The sequence below is a fragment of the Phyllostomus hastatus genome, unplaced genomic scaffold, assembly GCF_019186645.2.
Source record: "Phyllostomus hastatus isolate PE091 unplaced genomic scaffold, TTU_PhHast_1.1 phas_contig_86, whole genome shotgun sequence".
NCBI classification, from domain to species: Eukaryota; Metazoa; Chordata; class Mammalia; order Chiroptera; family Phyllostomidae; genus Phyllostomus; species Phyllostomus hastatus.
The window spans coordinates 48,161,804-48,184,628 of record NW_025333977.1 but is presented as its reverse complement, the minus strand read 5'-3'; the positions used below and the strand labels follow the sequence as shown (position 1 = coordinate 48,184,628).

The 22,825-nt window shown below is 38.0% G+C and overlaps 1 protein-coding gene and 1 pseudogene across 1 annotated transcript in view; one reads left to right on the top strand and one right to left on the bottom strand.

Moving 5' to 3' along the window:
* The first annotated feature begins 7,949 nt into the window (after nt 1-7,949).
* Nucleotides 7,950-22,825, top strand: part of ANKUB1 (ankyrin repeat and ubiquitin domain containing 1) — a 29,915-nt gene continuing 15,039 nt past the window's right edge. Inside the window, exons 1-3 of the mRNA XM_045851860.1 lie at nt 7,950-8,174; nt 9,502-9,645; nt 20,126-20,342. Of these exons, the coding sequence (XP_045707816.1) occupies nt 8,085-8,174; nt 9,502-9,645; nt 20,126-20,342 (451 nt within the window). The 5' untranslated portion in view covers nt 7,950-8,084. The remainder of the gene's footprint in view (nt 8,175-9,501; nt 9,646-20,125; nt 20,343-22,825) is intronic.
* Nucleotides 14,755-15,159, bottom strand: LOC123826896 (annotated as a pseudogene).

The window sequence follows — 22,825 nt, the reverse complement described above, 5'->3', positions numbered from 1 at the left end:
AACTTTTAATGATGTCAATCTACAATAATCTAGCTTGTTTATTCAGCCACTGCAAAACACTGGGCTAAGTCACTCCCCCACAAAGGTGATCAAGACACTGCCCCACTGTGTTGCAGCCAATCCAGGCCTAGCAGGTCTACTCTAGATTCAGGGAGACAGAAGAAAATGTTCGGAACCGTGGGGATGCTTGACATACTTTTATTCACAGGTGGGCGAGCCACGCATGCTGCAAGCTGCACACCTCTCTAGTGAGAAGCCCCTACCTGCTTAAGTATTAAAGACAAACAAAGCTGGCAAAAAAGCCAAAAAACTAGCATGATTCTGCACATACAAGCCCATTTCATGTTATGGGAACCACTAACTGGACCCAGTCTCAAGGCTAGGAGAGCACTACTTATCGGGCCCATTCAAGGTTATGGGAAAACTGCTTCCCTTAGTTACCCAGACACTTGGGTAAGGAAGCCAGACTGCCTCCATTTACCTTATACCCTCTGTGGAAAAGCTCATAGTCCCTGGGGCTGGGGCGGAGGGTGGTGCTGACAACGATATGGTAATGGAATGCAACATAAAAAATCTTATAGTTGCCCTGGCTGGTGTGACTAAATGGGTTGAGTGCTGGCTTGCAAGCTGAAAGGTCACCAGGTCAATTCCCACTCAGTACACATACCTGGGGTGTGGGCCAGGTCCCCAGTTGGAGGCATGCTAGAGACAGCCAATAGATTTTTCTCTTGTACATTGATATTTCTCTCCCTCTCTTCTTTCTCCCTTCCCCTCTCTCTAAAAATAAATAAATAAAGTGTTTTTTAAAAAATCTTACAGAATGCACAATGTAGTTGCGTGAGGAATACAGAGAGAGGTCAACTTTCCTGGGGAGATCAAGAAGGAGTCTTAAAGAGACTGATTTGGGCTTTATTTTATTTTATTTATTTTATTGTATTGTATTGTATTTCTCAATTAACTTTTTTTTTGGTTGACTAATGCATTCACATGGTTCAAAGTTTAAAAGAATAGAAAGATAATACAAACAATAAATGCTGGTGAGGATTAGGAGCAAGAGGAACTCTCATTTGCTGCTAGTGGAAATGCAAAATGGTACAGAAAACAGGTCAACATTTTCTTACAAAACTAAAACTATACACCTACTGTATTATATCATACTACCTAGCAATTACACTCCTTAGTATTTACCCAAATGAGCTGAAAACTTATGACCATACAAAAACCTGTACATGGATATTTATAGAAGCTATAATGGCTAAAGCTTGGAAGCAACCAAGATGTCCTTTAATAGGTGAATGGATAAACAAACTGTGTTACATCCAGACAATGGAATATTATTACACTAAAAAGAAATGAGCTATCAAGCCATGAAAAGTCATAAAAGAACCATGAATGGATATTATTAAAGTGAAAAAAGCTAATCTGAAAAGCATAAATATTGCATGACTCCAACTACATGACATTCAGGAAAAGACAAAACTATGGAAACAGTTAAAAGACTAGAGTGAGACAGAACGTGCAACCCAAGTTTCCAACACAGGAAAAGAAAGACTCAAACCTTTGGCTATAAAAATCTGTGGGGGTTGAGGCAGTAGGAGAAACTCCCAGCCTCACAGGAGAGGTCATTGGATTGACCCTCAGGGTTCTGAAATGTATACAAACCTACCCACCCTTGAATCAACACCAGAAGGGCCCAATTTGCTTGTGGGCAGCAGGGGAAGTGACTAAAAGCTGGTGGTGAACAAGTGGCATTCTTCCCTCTCAGACCCCTCCCCCACAGAGAGTGCCACGACAGAGTCACATGGGTTACCCCACGCTGGCAATTACCTAAGGCTCTGCCCCTTACAACATAACAGGTGTTGCCAAGACAAAAAAAAGTATGGTCCAAATGAAAGAACTAATCAAAACTCCAGAAAAAGAACTAAGCGATGAAGAGATAGCCAACCTATCAGATACACAGTTCAAAACACTGGTAATCAGGATGCTCACAGAAATGGTAGAGTATAGTCGCAAAATAGAGGAAAAAATGAAGGCTATGCAATGTGAAATAAAGAAAAATTTACAGAGAACCAACAGTGAAGGAAAATATACACAGAATCAACAGTGAAGGAAAGGAAACCAGGACTCAAATCAATGATTTGGAGCAAAAGGAAGAAAGAAATATTCAATCAGAAAAGAATGAAGATACAAGAATTAAAAAAAAAAAATGAGGAGAGGCTTAGGAACCTCCAGGACAAATTTAAACGTTCCAAGATACGAATCACAGGGGTACCAGCAGGAGCAGAGGGAGAGCAAGAAATTGAAAACTTATTTGAAAAAATAATGGAGAACTCCCCCAATCTGGCAAAGGAAATAGACTTCCAAGAAGTCCAGGAAGCTCAGAGAGTCCCAAAGAAGTTGGACCCAAGGAAACACACACCAAGGCACATTATAATTACATTACCCAAGATTAAAGATAAGGAGAGAATCTTAAAAGCAGCAAGAGAAAAGGAGACAATTATGTACAAAGGAGTGCTCATAAGACTATCAGCTGATTTCTCAAAAGAGACCTTGCAGGCAAGAAACTTTGCAGGCAGGAAAGAAGTATTCCAAGTCATGAAAGGCAAGGACCTACATCCAAGAATACTCTATCCAGCAAAGCTATCATTTAGAATGGAAGGGCAGATAAGATGCTTCCTAGATAAGGTAAAAATTAAAGGAGTTCATCACCAAACTCTTATTATATGAAAATGTAGAGTGATTTATCTAAGTAAAAGAAGATCAAGACTATGAACAGTAAAATGACAATAAACTCACAACTGTCAACAACTGAACCTAAGACAAAAACAAAGCAAACAACTAGAACAGGAACAGAATGACAGAAATAGAGATCACAGGGAGGTTTATCAGTAGGAGGGGACAGGACGGGCTGGGGGGAGAATAGGGGAAAAGGTACAGGGAGTAAGAAGCATAAATGGTAGGTACAAAATAGACAGGAGGAGGTTAAGAATAGTATAGATAGTGGAGAAGCCAAAGAACTTACATGTACAACCCACAGACATGAACAAAGGTGGGGAAATGCTGGTATGAAGGGGTGCAGAGAGGAAGGGAGTAAAGGGAAGAAAAAAGTGGGACAACTGTAATAGCATAATCAATCAAATATACTTTAAAAAATTAAACAACAACAACAAATATACCACTCAGTTTGGGGTTTTTGTAGGGGGCTGTAATGTGTGGTGGTAAAGGGTATATGAATATGAGATTCCATGTACTTTCTGCTCAGTTGGTATGAACCTAAAAGTTCTCTAAAAAATAAAGTCTATTTTTTTAAAAGATAATACAGTGAAAAATATTGTTTTCATCATCGACCCCTGGTTGCTCAGGGCTCTTCTCCAAAGGCACCAATGTTTCTAGATTCCTTAGTATGTTTCCAAGGAATTTAAGGTATACTCAAACTATCTATATCATATATCAAACCTACGGATGTAATTTCTCTGTTTTCCTCAAATGGTAATGTACTAAGCACTCTATTTTACACTTTATTTTTTTCACCTAGTGATATACCTTGGAGATTTTTTCATATTTATACAGAAAGAACGTTCTTTTTTATAGCTCTATAGGATTGTATGAATGAAAAATAATTTATTTAATCAGCCCCCTATTGATTGACATGGAAGATGTTTCTAATCTTTTGCTATTACTGATAACTCTGCAATGAATAAAGTTGTGCCTATATCATTTTTGCAAATAGGCATATATATTTGTGAAAACAAAGTCCTTGAAATGAAGCTGGTGAATCAAAAAAGATGTGCATTTTTTAAAGATCTTATTTATTTGTTAGAAAGCAGGGAAGAGAGGGAGAGAAACACCCACGTGCTAGGGAAACATTCATCAATTGCCTCTCACATACCCCCAACAGGGCACTGGGCCCACAACCCAGGCATGTGCCCCGAACCATAATCAAACTGGTGACCTTTCAGTCTGCAGAACGACAAACCCACTGGGTACATCAGCCAAGGCAGAATATGTGCATTTGTAATTTTAATATACATTACCCAATTTTCCTTTGTGTGGAATTGTACCAGATTATACCCCCTGTGCAAAGAGTGACTCAGACAGACTCAGCAAAAGTGTGTAATAACATTTTTGGATCTTTTTCAACTTCCTGTTAGAAAATAGCATCATATTACAGTTATAATTTACATTTCTTCTGAGTTATACAAATTTTTGAAAGCCACTTGTATTTCTTTTTCTATGAACTGTTTACATCATTTGTTCATTTTACTACTGAAGTTTTGGTCATTTCCTTATCAGTTTGTGGGCACTCTTTATATATTAAGGAAATTAACCTTTATCTCTAATAGTTTTAAATAGTTTTCACAGTTAATTTGTCTTTGACTCATATCAAGTTGTTTTTGCCATTTAGATCTTTGAAAATATATTTGAATTTATCAATGTTTTCTTTTATGGCTTCAGTATTTTCTGCAATAGATCTCACTGGAAGTGATTTAAAACCTCATTAAAATATTGTAAGTCTAATGTCTTCATAGTCCTGTGTTTTACACTTAAATATTTGATTCATTTTTAATATCTCATATTGTAGGGTAAAAAGTATAGCCACACTTTTGTTTATTAGGGTAATCTAACCTTATCTTACTTCCCCCACACCATCCCCACTGATACAAGATGCCACTTTAATTACATATTAAATTCTTGTGAGTCCACTTTCATGCTTTCTGTTTTTCCATTGATTTTTTTAACTCCTCATGATCTAGTACCATGGTGTTTCAATTATTGTAGCCTTATGATGCATTTTAACACCTGGTAAGTAATTGTCTTTCATTACTCTTCTTTTTCAGAGCTTTTCTAGCTATACTTGTTTATTTTCTACATTAATTTTAGAACTGTCTTACCCAAAGTAGAAAAATCCTTGGGTTAACAATACTGTATTATATACTTGAAAGTTGCTTAACTATTCTCAGAGAGAAAAAAAAAGGTAATCCTGTGAGGTAATGGATGTATTAACTAACCTTATTATGGTGATTACTTTGCTATATACGTATATTAAATCATCATGTTGTGTACCTTAGACTTGTACACAATGGTATATATCAATTACGTCTTTATAAAGCTGGAAAAATTCTGTTGGTGTTTTTATTGGGATAATACTAATTTACATTCAGGTAGGTATCCCCTGCTTGCCAAAAGTTTGGTTACACCACTTCATTTTTACAAAAGACCTACATTAGTACTTGTTTCCACTAATGAAAAGAAATCCAAAGAGGATTTTCCCCTTTATGAAAAAAGCTGTTACCAGACCAATGTCTTTGCTTTGTACCATTTTGGTTTATGAAGTTTCATGGGAACACTCTCCATTCGGGTAGTGGGGAAAAATTGATCACTTTAATGGCTGGGAACTTCCCTTCCAAGGTTAATGGTATGCTTATCTACCTGTTCAAGTCTTTTCTATTGGTCATGTTTTTATATTTATTTTATACACCTCTTACATGTTTCTTGCTAAGTTTGCTGCTAAAATATTGTCTTTTTTCTTTTATAAATGGAGCATTTTCTATTATTATTTCTTCTATGTTGTCATTCATTTCTTAAAAGCTATTAATTTCTGTGTTTTAATTTCAAATACAGTCACCTAGTTAAATTAGTACATTATTTGTAGTACCATAAACTTTTAAGTACCATAATTTTCTTGTTTTATAATTATGTCTCCTAAGATTAGGGATAAGTTTACTTACTATTTTTTAATTTTTATTACTCCTGTTGAAACATTTTGGTTGATATCTTGAGAACAACACAAAACAACAATTGCGGTGATAATAAATATCTTTATCTTGTTGCAAAAGACACTGAATCTTGAAAGATGAATGAGTTAGAACTCTTTTGACTTTAAGTGGCAAACAAGAACTAGAGCATGCTTGAAGAAAATGGGGAGACTGTATTATATAAAGATAAGGTGCCTCACAAAATTCAAGGGCAACAGAAATCACGGGAGTGCTCTCAATGTTTCCATGTCCTCTGGTACTCTTCACAGGTGTGATTCATTCTTTCTTCTTAGCTTTCTCTGCTGATTCAGTTATATTGGAGGAAGAATATGGTTTGCCCACAGCTACTAAGATACATGTACACACATCCAATAACAAAGTCATATTTTCCTTCAGCTCAAAGAGAAAGGATTCTGACAGTTCCATTCTAATCCATCCAACTGCCACGATGAGAATAAGGTCACATTACAAATATGGCTGCAGGGGGGCAGGAGTGGGGAACAAGTACTTAATGACAACCTTGAGCCAGGCATTTACTCTGAAAGGCAAGGATATCACTGTACAAATACACACATGTATAAATAAACATGCAGTTCAGGAAGCTACAAAGCACCTGGTTATGATTTATTAAAGGATATGAACTCCTCTAACATCCTCTGTCTTAGGTCGGTTGCTCTGGAAGCAGAGCCTGAGAAGGATTGAGATGCATGTCACTTACTGAGGGAATGCTCTTCAAGAAAAACTATGAGGGACAGAGATAAGCATGATGGAATGCTGAGGAAGGATATAGCCTCGGGTAAAGTCCATCCATGGCCTCTGATTTACAGGGATCTTTTGTAAAGTTTTCACACCTTCAGATGAGAAGATGGGCCTTTGTTAGCCCCTCAAGAGTCAGTTAAGGAGGGGAGTGCCCAGCTTTCCTGTCAGGCAGCTCCCATCAACTGAGGGCAATTCTTTGGAGAGACTTCAGCAGTCAACAGTCATGGCAGCTGGGGATGGGAGCAGCAGTGGGAGTCAGGGTGGGAGTTAGGGGGTGGACAAGACTCCAAAACATCAACTACATCCCGTATTAATATACTTTCTATTTAAATGTTGACAATATAAGAAGATAGCATTATGCTACAGTACTTGAAAAATATGAGGCAAAAAGAGTGAGCTTTGCAGTGAAATTCTTTGCCTTTATGTTTTCCATTTTCTCAGATTTCTTATAGTAGGAACTCAGGTTGGAAATTGGAACAGAATCATCAGCAGGTTAACATTTATTGAGCACCTATCGTGGGATTGACATTGTGCTAAGTGCAAGAATAAAAAGAAATGCAAGGTGAGGATTCTGTCCTAGATCAGGAGGAATTTCAGGAAGAAGATGAGATATACATATATGAAAGAATTATCAGACATAATAGTATTAAACTAGGTGTGTCATATTGGTGATTTCACAGGAGAGTCTTAGAATGAAGTTCTCTGTAAAATGCTTACTGTATAGATTTGAATAATGGTGCTGCATATCTTTGCTCATTTATTGAGTGGGGTTTGAAATATTTTCCACCAACAAGTTTCAGGAAGTTGAAGAAGATAACAATGGTAAATTGTTCTAAAGGCAGGGGCTAAAAGAAATACAAACCATATTGTGTTGCTACTGGGCAGATTCCATTACGCAGAGATGGAAAGGGAATGCCACAGAGTCACTTGCCTACACATTCATCTCCCTGGTGCAAGTGGGTATTGTTCTGTACCCTGTGGCAGGATTAGAAATACCACTGGGGAGCAAGTACACAAAGTTGCTATGGAAACCAGAATGCCTCAGCTCAGAGTTATTTACAGAGAAGTTTGAGGATTATCACATTCAATAAAAGCAACTCTGTTTGGCTTCACTCTGTGCCAGTGCATCCCAATTAAGTATCTATTTTGAAGGGCCCTTTAGTCAGTTGTACTGAACCAATATGGATTCCAGAGTCAGTAGATGGTGGCCACATCACAAAAGAGTAATTTACTTGCAGTACTTTTGTATTACATGTTTGATTGCTGTTCACACTTGCCCCAACTATTGTCAAGTTTGCTGGTTTCCGTAATATGGGAACAAGGTTGCTGTTGACTGCTGCCCTCAGCAGAGAAGCATTTCCTCCAATGCAGCTGCTGTGTTGCCTGATACTGTGATACTGCGGGAATTGTCTCTTGAAACTTCTCAACTCACCTTGGAGGCTGGACTGTAACAGCTGCCTCTGCTCATCATTTTTGTCCTTAATTGCAAATTGGAATTTTTCCAGCTACCCAACAAAATATTTGAAAAAAGTTGTGGGGTTTGGGAGTTTTGTTTTGTTTTTTGAGAAAATGAGGATTTTCATAGCCTTTGAGGGATCTTTTGAACCATTTGAAGTTTCAGCAGATGAAACTGTGGAAGCTGTCAAGTTGATGATAAAGGTATGTACTTTTGCCTCTGAGCCACTAGGACGTATATTAATTTTAACTGTGCAGTGAAGTTTAAACTGCACATGGGGCAGAGATTTTACTGTTTGGCGATACATTTTCACCAAACAGGGAAATAAAACTACTTCAAATATCTTTGTTTGCTTACACAATAGTTTGATAAGAAGATAGTAACTATGGAGGTGTTAGTAAAGAAAACTGAGTTAGTACATTCTCAGGAAAAAAATTTTAACTTCTCCTTATGAAATCTGTGGGTTGTGCATGGGCCATATATTATTACTGTAATTCTTCATTAAAGGACAAAAGTAAGACCCTAACTCTAGGCACATAAGCTGAGCATGCCAGCTGTCAGGTAGATGGCTTGTTTAGTGACCAAGCAACTGTGAAGAATGAGAGGATTTTGGAAATGAAGAGAACTTTGGAGAACTGGGCTATATCCTCATTGTGCATTCATGGAAACTGAGAATCAGGGAAAAGAGAGGTTGTATTTTACCAGAATAAGAAATAATTTGGGTGTAATAACTTTCTTATAAACTTCTTACAAATATTCACTCTAAAATGAGAAATTAAGACAAATATTTAGGTCCTGACCATCAAATGGTATTTAACTTGGAGATGATCATTTCTATTTGCTAAGGAGCTCTTATTGAATCATATTTACATGATAGTAGATTACTGTGATTACTGAAATCTAGATATTCTAACATAGAGTCTCTTAAACTTCATGTATCAAGGATCCCTTTGGCAGTCTGGGAAGCCTATGGACTCCTTCTCAGAATCTCTTTAAATGCATAGAATAAAATGCATACAAAGAAAGGAAACCAGTTATACTGAAACACAATTTTCAAACATTAAAAAACAAATTTGTGAAATAGTGTTATGTGGGCTTCTTTATTAGTGCATCTTCTAGCAGTAGATCTAATAACTATTATAATTCAAAAGAGGGATCAGTATAATATTTTGAGATATCTGCAGCAACTATAAGGTGATCTGAGAATATTGATGATTCCTCTTGGTCACAAAGTCATAGGTACAGCCAACTACTGCTGCTTTGATTTGCTGCCTCCATGCATAATTAAAAGAAAATCTCAATTTCATTTAAAATTAATAAAAATAAATTATAGTTTTTTTATCTAAATTCTAGCCGTAAACTTTAGGGAGGTCTATAGACTCCAAGTTAAGAACCTCTGTCGAATACTTCTTCCCTCTGTCCCAAAATATTTTATAATGCTTAGTAGAAAATGTAAATAAAAAGAAATTACACTGTTGGTCTAGTAGTGAAGAGATGTACCATTTTTATAATATGCTATTGATCTTGAAGGATTATTTCCACATTCCTCTCTCTGACGATGAACAAGGCAGGTGGTATCTGGAGCTGATGTATGCTGGAGCAGCCCTAAAGGACAGCTGGAGCCTTGCTGATATTGGAATATCTTTTTGTTCAACTCTCAAATGCTTTGTTAAGGTATGATGATCAGAATAACATTTATCCAAGATGTCTGTTTCATTTTGAATAACATTGTGGGTAATTCAGGGAAAGTAATTTTACATCTTCGGAAGAGGTTTTCTCCTCTTGCCTTCTTCTTCAATTTATGCTGTAAGGGGCAATAAAGTATGGAGACTACAGAGTTCCACTGGTTGACTCTTCTCTCCCTTTCCTTCCCTGTCTAACTTGTTGCTGCCCTAAACAGTCACCACAGAGCAACCCACAAACCAATACTGGAACAAGACCAAGGAGAGGATCTAAAATACTGGTGTTGGTGGGAAAAGATTAGATAACTTCTGAGTCCACAGTGGATTAAGGGCAGTGAAGTAAGAAAAGGGAAGCACTTGTCAATAAGAATAAGCATGAAGGGGCAGGTTCTATAATCAAATCCAGCCACAGCAGCCAGTCATGAATTATGTGTATATATAATGGATATAGATTTTTCTATTACAAGGCCCTTAATCTGTGGTGCTTAATTTGGGGTATATGGATGCATTTTAAGAACTTTACAAGACCCTAAAATCATAACATATGCAAAATTATGTACCCAGAGATTTTCTGGGTGGAGGACCTTTAACTTTTGACAATTTCTCAAAGAGACAGATGGCCTACAGAGTTTAAGAGCCACGCTCTAGGACAGAAATTTTATTCAGTACTAGTTCTTTATCCTGTATGAAAAATGAGCCTCAAGAAACTTAGTAAAATACATATTCTCTGCTAAATGAGGTTCTAATTTTCTCATATTAGGCATTAAGGATTGTTTATGGTAGCCAAAGCTAACTCTTATTGCATTGTTTAATTTTTTTTATTTTATTGTTTTGGTGGGGGGAGAGAGAGAGAGAGAGAAACATGGCTTTGTTATTCCATTTATTTGTCCATTCATTGGTTAGTTCTTGTCTGTGCCCCAACCAGAGACTGAACCCGCAACCTTGGTATATGGGGATGACACTCTAACCAACGGGGCTACCCAGCCAGAGCACTCCTTTTTAAAAAATATGTTTTACTAATTGACTAAGTGGGAAGGCTATATATTTAAAAGACATATTTATATATATTTATAAGAAATATTTTCAATTCCCAGCCAGGGTACATTCCTGGATTGCAGGCCATAACCCCCAGCAACCGCACATTGATGTCTCTCTCTCTCTCTCTCTCCCCCCCCACCCTTCCCTCCTTAAAAATAAATAAATAAAATCTTAGGGAAAAAAAAGAAATATTTATATATCTATATATCAAAATATTTATTATTAAGTAATAAAAACAATTTACAGAAATATAAACACTATATAATCCTGTTTATGTAAATAAAGCAACCATATCTTTATGTCTTTAATATTTTATAAACATTTATTCACTTATTAATTTTATATTATTGAAGAACGTTTCATTATCAGAAAGAGATATAAAAACCACTCTGCTGTCTTCTTTTCTTTCTGACATACTTCTTTAAACAGACTCAATTTCATATCATTTCTTAAATGTATGATTATATAAGTATAGTTATATGCTGTAGTTTTATTACTGTATAGGATAACTTTTGAATTTTTGCTAGAATTTTCCAATGTCAATAATGATGTTCAAGACATTTTTATTGTTTGCTTAGTGGGAGATAATGGTATGAGTTCATTACCATTATGTAACTAAGCACTGGCTTGATTTTAAATTTTTTAAATTTTATTTGTTTTTGACTAGGTAGTACATTCACACAGTGCTCAATTCAAAAGAAAGGAAATGCAGTAAAAAGTCTAGCTCCTCCCTCCGGCCTCCAGTTTCCCTCCCCAGAGGCAATCTAGTTTTACTTATAAAAATATTTTATTCTGCCAAAAAAGCTTTATCTATCACAGTGATGAAGCTGCCTTTGCACTGAACCCTAACCTTGCCTGGAGTTTAAACTCCTGGCGAAAAAGAAACAGAGTGTAAAGGGTTTATTATTCAAGAAAGGCAGGATATAACTGTCACAGGACTGGCCAACACAGAGGATTTAATGTAAAACTCTCAAGTTCCATGGAAATCTTACTGATCTTAATCTTCACCTTTTCCAGTAGAATCACATTTAGAGAATTTCTTATCACTGGGTTTGAGAAAGAAAATGTTATCTTGAATCTGAAGGAGGAGAATTAGCTGCAGAAATCATAAATATTGGTCCCTATCCTAATTTAGTTCCTGTTTAGATTAGATGATAAAAGAAGCCTATTCCAAAAATCCATACTATTTCCTGTGCCTGTATGATAACAGTTCAAAATGGGCTTCCAGCGACAAAAATACTTCATGAATAATATACCCCATGCGTCAAAGAATGCAGTTACACCAGCTCTATGCGGTTTGAGCTATTTTACGTAATCAAAGGCTGCATTCTAAGGCATGTTATTGCTTTATTGCAGAATTGCATATATACAAATTTAAGTAGTACCTTTCTTATGTTATTTCATACCTTCTGAGAATCTAGGAAAGCTAAAGTCTCTTAATTTACTTTAGTACCACTTAGAAATATGAAGATGTAAACCAAAACACTTTTGCAAAGTTTAAAAACTTGGCAAGTAAGCCATTTGCTTTTTTAAAAGGTACAAGTAGATATGAAACAACTCCAAAATATTTGTTTTTTTAACTGTGTTTATATTTTTGTGTGGATTATAAGGTTTTGCTTGTGTGAAAAGAAGAAAAGACATTAGATAAATTAAGAGGAGATCTACTCTGAATACATTTTTAAAACAGTCATTTTCCAGTTTTCCTGCATATCACACCTTCTCCTTTAATGGCAATGAAGACACATTTGGAAAAGTGAATGGGGGGCGAGGGTGACATAAGAACAGTGGGGAAAGAACACTGCATCCATTTTTCCTTCTTTGGAAAAAACTCATAGAAATCATAAGAAATATTTTCTATGGCAAACATCTCCAAGTTCTATTAACACAGAAGTCAGTCCTGCCATTCACTGTGGATGCTGCTGCAGTTCACTGAGTTCCTGCAGGCCCTGGGGTGAGGTGCTGCCAAGGCCCAGGTGACCGTCAGCATGCAGACATGCTGTCACATCACATTTGCCTCCTTCATTCTAACTGTTATGTGGAAACTGTTGCCTCATTTTGTTCAGTGTTGTCACCCAGAAGCTGGAACAGTATCTGGCACTTACTAAGCTCTTCATAAATATGCGTTGAAAAATTAATTGATAAAGACCTTGAGCCCTGGCTAGTATAGTTCAGCCAGCAAATGGATAGAGCACCAGCCAGCAAAACACAAGTTGCCAATTCGATTCCCAGTCAGGGCACATGCCTGGGTTGTGGGCCAGGCCCCCAGTAGGTGGAGTGTGAAAGGTAATCACACATTGATATTGCTCTCTCTCTCTTCCTCCCTTCCCCTCTCTCTAAAAGTAAAGACAAGACCTTGAGAGGTAAAGTATGAAAGTTAACAAGAAGGGATGTGATCGTTATCAGAAGCAAGTGCTAAGATTCATTTCAGGGTTTAGATTCTCTCTCTTATTCCAGCATCCCTCCTCTCCCTCAACCCTAAAGGCAAGGTCCTCCTGTAGCCTTGCCCTTTTTCCTATCCAGAATCGGTGTTCTCAGCTACAACAGCAGAAATGAACCCTGAATTTCAGCAGAAATTGGGCCGTTCACAGTCTGACAGGAAGATTGGGGAATCTAGCTCAAAGTTCAGGCAGCCAGCAACAATGTCTAAATCGTGTCCAAAACTAGTCCAGAAAGCCTGTCACTGCAGCATCACTGCAGCACCCCCTGAGCCCTTAAAGCAGGCACTGGACACTGTGACAGCCCTGCTATTCAGATCTGCCACCACAGTGCCCTACTGGCTCCTAATCCAAAGTGGGGGTGGATGGTTGGGCTTATTGGGGCCTCTCAAGTCACAGGTCCAGCCCTGCTGTAAAGTGGGCTGAGAGGCTACTATCTGGCAGGTTGTGTCTTCTAAAAAAGTGTGAGGTGGGCTCAGTCTCCCTAACACTCTGCTGGTTTCCTGCCTTGTATCACCACACTTCCACCAACCCAAGGAAGGCAGGGCTAGGTTAAAACTTAATCTTGCCTGGAATCCTTGGAATGCTGTTTTAATGGTAAGAGATTAGGTTAATTGCGGTACCATTAAGTAGATGTCTATCAGACAAGTTGAAGAAGTTTGAGCTATATTAGTTGGTATAAAACTGATTCAAAATAATATGCATTTTAGCTTTTGAAAGGCACTCAAAATGCACAGCACCAAAATTCAGGAGACATATCATATGTGAATTTAGATTTTAAATATACTTTTATACACAAAAACATGTACAAAAATGTTCCTTTTTATTATTTATTTATTTCTATTTTTATGGTGTATTTTCCATTACCATTTATCTCCCTGTATACTCTTTTCTACCTCCATCCAGCCTAAACATGCTTAAAAATGTCTAATTTGTAAGTGAAAATATGTTCTAAAAAATGGCTATCTCTTCTAAGATAAGACACAAAAAAATAGTATGTAAAGACTTTGGTGAATCCAGTTCTGTGTCCTAGACATCCAGCACAACCTCTCTAGGATGACTATTATACCAAGAGAGAAATTTATGAGGTTTAGACGCTTACGGAGACATCTCACTTGAATTTATTCAGTTCAACAAAAACAAACAGCATTTCCTCTTTTGGTCTACCCTGGAATAGTTGTGGAAAGTTTCTGCTTATTTGGTGCTACAACTCCAAGATAGCAAAATATGAAAAAGCAGAACTTGTAAAAAAAATATAGCATTGTTCAAATTTACATAAACTGTTTTCTTTCCATCTGTTTCTCTTTAACTTTTCCTATTTTATTGTTAGTGTACATGTATGTATTTATAGTGAATTGCACTTTTTGTTTTTTTTTAAGATCCAAAACAAACTTTATTTAAATAGGGACAATAAAGATATTAATAACTCAAATATTGAACAATTAAGCTTTGGGTTGACTGGAAGTCCATGATTCACCAAGACTGTTTTATGGAAGCAGAATAAAACTACATTTGGTATTTTTCTCTGTTGTTGGGTATTCTTCAAGCTTGCAAAGATTCAGATGCTTTAATGATGACAGCTTGTTGAACAGCAAGAAAATAAGATGATGTCCTTAGAAGTCAGTCTCTCACACACACAAAAAAAGACGTTAGAAGCCAAGCTCTATCAAAGCCCCTGCCAGTAAGTTTCAAAAAGAAATGAAGACATAGGACAGATTCAGGGCAGTAAACTGTTCCAGTCCAGCACAGGGTGTGAGGCAGAAGGTTTTCAGTAACACTGCAATGAGGTACCAGTTTGTTTGTTTGTTTTTTTAAATATTGTGTGATTCAGGTCAAGGGTCAAAGTCAGACTTACATTGCCCAGCCATCTTCACAATCAGGATGACCAGAAATATATCAGTTATCCAGACTGGAATAAATATGAGAAACCAGTTCCAAGGTGGCTTCTCATCCAGTTTCTATACCAACATGATCAGCAAGAGTAATGTGAAAAGCTAGGCAAGTAGTATTCTCTGAGCCAAGGATATTCCCATTTAAATAGTTTAAAGAGGCTGTTGCAGAGTCAAAAAATGGGAATATACCTGGTTTACTTAGCTAGCAGATGTTTCATGCTGCAGGAAGGCTTTGTCTGTGCTGGTCTCCTTCTATGGCCAAAGGCTGTCATAGTAGGATAAGAGACTAAACCAGCCACACCACTGGTCAGAGAGCCAACAGGGGTCATCAAGACCAGGGAATTTGCCACTTTTGATCCTTGACATGTTCCACACTTTTTCCCCATTGAATCCAGAATCCATCACATGATAATCAAGAAAAAGAGCTCAGTTCCACTTCCCAAACACCTTTTATATTTTTTTTATTTTATTGATTATGCTATTACAGTTGTCCCATTTTCCCCCCTTCACTCCCCTCCACCCTGTACACCCTCTCCCACCCATATCCTTCCCTTAAGTCATGTCCATGTGTCATACTTACAAGTTCTTTAGCTTCTAGATTTCCCATACTATTCTTAACCTCCCCCTATCTATTTTCAATCTACAATCTATGCTACTTATTCTCTGTACCTTTTCCCCCTCTCTCCTCCTGTCACCCCCTGTTGCTAACCCTCCATGTGATCTCCATTTCTGTGGTTCTGTTCCTGTTGTTTGCTTAGTTTCTTTTGGTTTTGCTTTAGGTGTGATTGTTAATAATTGTGAGTTTGCTGTCCTTTTACTATACGTGTTTTTTCTTTATCTTCTTTTCTTAGATAAGTCCCTTTAACATTTCATAAAATAAGGGGTTGGTGATGATGAACTCCTTTAACTTGACCTTATCTGAGAAGCACTTTACCTGCCCTTCCATTCTAAATGAAAGCTTTGCTGGATTGAGTAATCTGGGATATAGGTCCTTGTCTTTCATGACTTGGAATACTTCTTTCCAGCCTCTTCTTGTCTGCAAGGTCTCTTTTGAGAAATCAGCTGATAGTCTGATGGGAACTCCTTTGTAGTTTACTGTCCCCTTATCTCTTGCTGCTTCTAGGATTCTCTCCTTCATTTTTACCTTGGCTAATGTAATTATGATGTGCCTTGGTGTGTTTCTTCTTGGGTCCAACTTCTTTGGGGCTCTCTGAGCTTCCTGGATTTCCTGGAAATCTATTTCCTTTGCCAGAATGGGTAAGTTCTCCTTTATTATTTGTTCAAATACGTGCTCAATCTGTTGCTTTTCCTCTTCTCCTTCTGGTACCCCTATAATTTGGATGTTGGAGCATTTAAAGATGTCCTGGAGGTTCCTAAGCTTCTCACCTTTTTTTTGAATTCTTATTTCTCCATTCTTTCCTGTTTGGTTGTTTCTTTCTTCCTTCTGGTCCACTCTATTGATTTGAGTCCCAGTTTCCTTCCCATCACTATTGGTTCTCCGTGCATCTTCCTTCATCTCTTTCATGGTAACCTGCATTTTTTCATGTAATTTGTGCCCAAAATCAACCAAGTCTGTGAGCTTCCTGGTCACCAGTGTTTTGAACTGTGCATCTGATAGATTGTCTATCTCTTAGTCGCTCAAAAGGATGAGCCCTGGGGCATTGATCTGTTTTTCTGTTTGAGACTTGTCGCTCCTGTTACGGTGAGGGGCGGAGCCTTAGGTGTTCACTGGGGCTGGGCATCCCAGTTGTTAGATTGTGACGTTGTATGTGGGGGCAGGGGAACAATGGCGGTAGCTCCGTTCTCCTGGGATCTCAGTCCCTTTCCTGGGATCCTGGGTTGCACGCTCTGCCCTGATTCACAATCGCAGCCTCACTGGGTCCGCCAGTTGCCACTTGCGTACTCTGGGTCCACATGCTGTGATCTTGCACGCCCCAGATGGCTTACGAGCTCCCAATTGCCTTATGCGCCCAGTTCTCCCAGTTCTCTGCGCTCCGCGACCTACGCCCAGCTGCTACTCATCTCCACCCCTCCTACTGGTCTGTATGAACAGGTCTACTTCAACTTCTTGGCTGTCCGACTTCCATTCAGATAAATTCCCTATCAGTTCTGGGTGTTATTCTGCCTCTAAATTGTTGTTGTTCTAATCTTGGTTGTACGTGGAGGTACGGTGCATCCACCTATGCCTCCATCTTGCCGGAAGTCCCCATCTTTTGTATTTTGGGTAGAACAAATCATATTTGTATTTTGAAGACAACAGTGAAATTACTCCCACAAAATATATCTATGTATTTGTTTTTATTAAAAAGAAAGAAACTGCCCTGGCCAGTGTGGCTCAGTGGATTGCGTGCCAGCCTGCAAACCAAAGGATCACTGGTTCAATTCCCAATAAGGGTACATGCCTAAGTTGCGGGCCAGGTCCCTAGTAGGGGGCATGGGAGAGGCAATCACACATTGATGTTTCTCTCCCTCTTTTTCTCCCTCTATGCTCCTCTGTCTAAAAATGAACAAACAAATAAATAAAAATCCTATAAAATAAAAAGTAAGAAACTTGGCATACTTCCTATGTTGGTGTCTTGCTTTGTTTGTAAAGGGGAAATATCTAATTTTACATATGTCCAAGAATGATTTGTATATATGTTGTTTATTTAATAGCATCTGGCTTCTTTGGGTACAACTACGAGTGTTCCTCATTCTGAATATTTGAGAAAAGATGCCATATAGATGAATAGATTACTTTTCTTATGTAGATAAGGTGAGTTAGCAAATTGCTATTAATCAGCATCTACCTGCTCCCCCCTCCATATAACCAACGTGAAAATATATATTTACATATATTTATATATATTTACATGTATATTTACATATATATAAATATATGGTCATTTGTACTCTGAGAAGCACCTTTCAAACTTATTTCTCTAACATTATATAGTAGATGATTAGCTGTTAAGAGTGATGTGGGCCTTTACCACTCTGTTTGTACATTACCTATTTAATTATAAACATAAATTAGTACCTATACCAAGGGTTGAAGGAAAATCAGAGTAATCACTAAAGAAATAAGAAACAGCCCTGGCTGGCGTAGCTCAGTGGATTGAGCGTGGGCTGCGAACCAGGCATCGCAGGTTTGATTCCCAGTCAGGGCACATGCCTAGGTTGCAGGCCATGGCCCCCAGCAACCACACATTGATATTTCTCTCTCTCTCTCTCTCTCTCTCTCCCTCCCCGCCCCTTCCCTCTCTAAGGATAAATAAATAAAAATCTAAAAAAAAGAAAATGATGTCCACTTGGTGGATTCAACATTTAAAAAAAAAGAAATAAGAAATAATTATATCAAACATAATTTTTCTCTTTTAGCTTTTTATTCAATTTTTTAAATTTTATTAAATTTATTGGGGTGACACTGGTTAATAAAATTGCATAGGTTTCAAGTGTACAATTCTATAGTATTATTCAGTTTTCATGAGAATTTCTTCCTGTCCGTAAATATCACATGGACTAGGATGAGCACATAACTTGCTTTAATGCAGTCATAGGAAAGCAGGATCATGGTGAAAATGGAAGGGTGAATCCTATGTCCTTCAAATTCGTATGGAATAGATTTATGAGAAGCTATTGAGAAACATTTTTTCAAGCACCTTAGACTCAGGGAGCAGCCCAGCTTGCTGGATGGCTGCTGCTCAGGGGAAGGGAGCTGGAACCAGCTCCCAGTGATTTGAGTCAGCAGAATGGACCCTAGATTAAAGCACTGCAGCCTAAACTTTCATCAATAACATTACTCCTTAAAGGTTCTTTTGAAGAGGTCTCATGTTGATTATAGCATGGCAAAGTTTTATCTGGGAGGTGGGGAATCCATTTAATGCTTTATAAGCCTAAGCTTATAAAGCTTTAGGAGAAACCAGAGATGAATTTTGATGAGAAAAGGAGGGGGCTGGAAACAGGAGGGACAAGAGAGTGGTTACTAACAGAGCAGAGCCACCTTAAGAAAACTGGAGGACAGTTGCCGGCTTCTTCATTCTCAAGGCCCCTACATGAGAGGGGCTTACCAGGGGACCCAGTGGCAGCCCTGTGACCGCACATCTGCCAGGCAGACCGCAAGGCATTGAAGAAAACTGTGACTAACCTGAATCTGCTAAAGAGGAAGTGAAGCCAGTTTCATTTCTTTGTTGTTAGAGAAGTGGAAATGGTAGTGATCTTTCCCTCCGTACCACTTTCCCGTTTTCCCCAATTCCTCTGCTTATAGTTTTGGTTTGGCTTGATTAACTGCTGCTAACAGAAGGATTAATAGTTTCCCCAAACTTTCTGTCTCCACTCTGTTTCAGATATTTCAGTTCTACTTGCTTTCCTAATAAGATTACAAAATAAAAATAAAAGGAACAAAGGAAACTTTCATCACAGACATTTAGAACTTCCTTTTTGAAATAATAAACATAAATGCATATGGTTTTTTTAAGGTCAAATGATACAGACAATAAAGAGCATAAAATGATAATTCCCCTCTCAACCTGAACTCAGTTCCATGCCCCAGAGATAACCTCCCAGAAAGGACTTTTTTTTTTTAAGGGGAAGGGAAAGAGAAAGAGAAGGAGAGAAACATCAATGTGTGGTTGCCCCTCACGCATCCCCAAATGGGGACCTGGCCCTCAACCCAGGCATGTGCCCTGACTGGGAATCGAACCAGCAACCCTCTGGTTCACAGGCCCGTGTTCAATCCACTGAGCTACACCAGCCAGGGCAGATTTTTTTTTTTAAGTGAAGGTTTAGAATCCATAGCATTTCCAAATGAAAGTGCAGCACAATGGAGGAATTGTTTTGAAACTAACACAGCACAGATATGTTATTGACACTGTATTTGGGCCTGTAGACTAAGAAGTAAGAAGGCTCTCAAAGCCCTGACACTCTTCTTCACTTTACTCAAAGCAGGAAAACTCATTAGTATCTTCTGACAGAAGAGCAAGAATCAGACTGGAACTCAGGGGACTTAACTGACCTTTGCTTTCATCCTTAGCTAGAGGCACTCAGAACCACCTTTCAAAATATTTGTCCCTGTCCCAACCTCCAGAGAGCGATTATTCCTGAGTTCCTTCATTTTCTCTCCCTGCAGAAAGAAGATAAGCCCACTCTCCACGTGTTTAATGCTGTTACCCAAGAGACGATGCCAATAATGAACAGCACTTCCCTTTTTTGTAAGAAAGTGTCCGAGCTGAGAACGCTAATATCTTTGAGGTGTGGCTTCCCTGTGAGTGTCTTCTGTCTCAGGACCCCAAGTGGACTGGAGATGTATGACTGCAACACCCTCAGGGACTATCAGCTTGACATTGGTACTGTCCTCTACCCTTGATACCAGCTACTACTCAGCACTTCTTTGATACCAGATTCACACAAATGGAGGAGTTGTTGCTAAACTAAAACCTCTGAAAGTGTGATACGGATGGAGATTAGCAACAACCCTCCTTGGTGCCTGGTTCTGTAGACTAAGACATAAAAACGGTCTCACAGCCCTGCCATGTCTTGTTTTCTTTATTCAAAGCACAAGGACTTAATATTTTCTCAGGATGGAAGAGCAAGTTTGTAATTTCCTCTTTCAAATGTATTTCAAGCATATATAAAAGCAAGTTCCAGTACATACTCTTTTTCCTCTTTTTAACACAAGTGGGAGCATGATAAAAACTGTTCTGAGCCTTGCTTTATGCAATCTCATTTTAAAATATTGTTGGTTACATTAAACAATCTTTTAAACAGGGTGAGGCCAGTATTGTGCAGGCCAAACAGCTGCCTCATTGAGCTGGCCTTTACCCTTCATGGCAGTTGCAACCTCCTTTTAAATACTGTACTTCTAGCCATATACCAGTGAGACAAACTCAAGGGACTGTCAGGTTTGCTTTAACCATATTGGAAATGGTTCAAACCTTATAGAGATTCTTGATTCAGGTGAATGGGTCTTTGCTAACAATTAGCCTATTTTTAGGTAATGTGCTGTAACATTTGTTGCAGTGGAATTTGAGGTCTTCCAACTTATAATGGGGCTTTGTAGACATGCTTGAGTTAAGCAGTTTTGCTCTTTATAATGCTAAATTTGCATTTTTGTTACTCCTCCTATCATATTTGCTTATCCTTTTATGTTATTTTTAATTGAGGCTCTCAAAATTTTGACATAAATTATCCCTGTTATTCCTCATATTTATTTTTGCTATAATTTAGGGTAGTGCTTATTTGACTTTTCCAAAATTTACAATTTAATATATTCTGAATACCAGTAAATAGTATTTGCTTTATTAAGTCCATTATTATCAAAAATGGAAACCTGATTTTCCCAAGTTGTTTACAGCTCTAGCTAAATTCACTCCTGGGTCAGAGCACGCTTTTCCAGTATAAACAATTTCTTTTCTATTTTAAAATAATTTTTTATTTTTCATTTACAGTTGACATACAATATTATATTAGTTTCATGTGCACAACCCAGTCAGTAGACATTATGTAACTTACTAGGTGATAATCCCAATAAATCTAGTACCTATCTGATACCATACATAGTTATTAAAATATTATTGCTATACTTGACATCCCCATGACTATTTTGTAACTGCCAATTTGTACTTTTTAAAAAATATATATTTTATTGATTATGCTATTACAGTTGTCCCATTTCCCCCTTCACTCCCCTTCACCCTGCACACCCTCTCCCACTCACATTCCCCCCTTTAGTACATGTCCATGTGTCATACTTATGAGTTCTTTAGCTTCTACATTTCCCATACTATTCTTACCCTCCCCTGTCTATTTTCTATTTACCATCTATGCTACTTATTCTCTGTACCTCCCCCCCCACTTCCCTGTTGCTAACCCTCCATGTGATCTCCATTTATGTGCTTCTGTTTCTGTTCTAGTTGTTTGCTTAGTTTGCTTTTGTTTTAGGTGTGGTTGTTAATAATTGTGAGTTTGCTGTCATTTTACTGTACATGTTTTTTATCTTCTTTTTCTTAGGTAAGTCCCTTTAACATTTCATAAAATAAGGGCTTGGTGATGATGAACTCCTTTAACTTGACCTTATCTGGGAAGTACTTTATCTGCCCTTCCATTCTAAATGACAGCTTTGCTGGATACAACAATATTGGATGTAGGTCCTTGCCTTTCATGACTTGGAATACTTCTTTCCAGCCCCTTCTTGCCTGCAAGGTCTCTTTTGAGAAATCAGCTGACAGTCTTATGGGAACTCCTTTGTAGGAGCTCCACTGTCTCCTTATCTCTTGCTGCTTCTAGGATTCTCTCCTTCATTTTTATCTTGGTTAATGTAATTATGATGTGCCTTGGTGTGTTTCTCCTTGGGTCCAACTTCTTTGGGACTCTCTGAGCTTCCTGGACTTCCTGGAAGTCTATTTCCTTTGCCAGAATGGGGAAGTTCTCCTTCATTATTTGTTCAAATAAGTTTTCAATGTCTTGCTCTTCCTCTTCTCCATCTGGTACCCCTATAATTCAGATGTTGGAATCATGTCCTGGAAGTTCCTAAGCCTCTCCTCATTTTTTTGAATTCTTGTTTCTTCATTCTTTTCTGTTTGATTGTTTCTTTCTTCCTTCTGGTCCACTCCATTGATTTGAATCCCATTTTCCTTCCCATCAGTATTGGTTTCCTTCCCATCAGTATTGGTTCCCATTAGTATTGGTAAAGTATTGGTTCCTTCCCATCAGTATTGGTTTCCATCAGTATTGGTTCCCATCAGTATCAGTAATGGTTTCCTTCTCATCAGTATTGGTTTCCTTCCCATCAGTATTGGTTCCCATCAGTATTGGTTTCCTTCCCATCAGT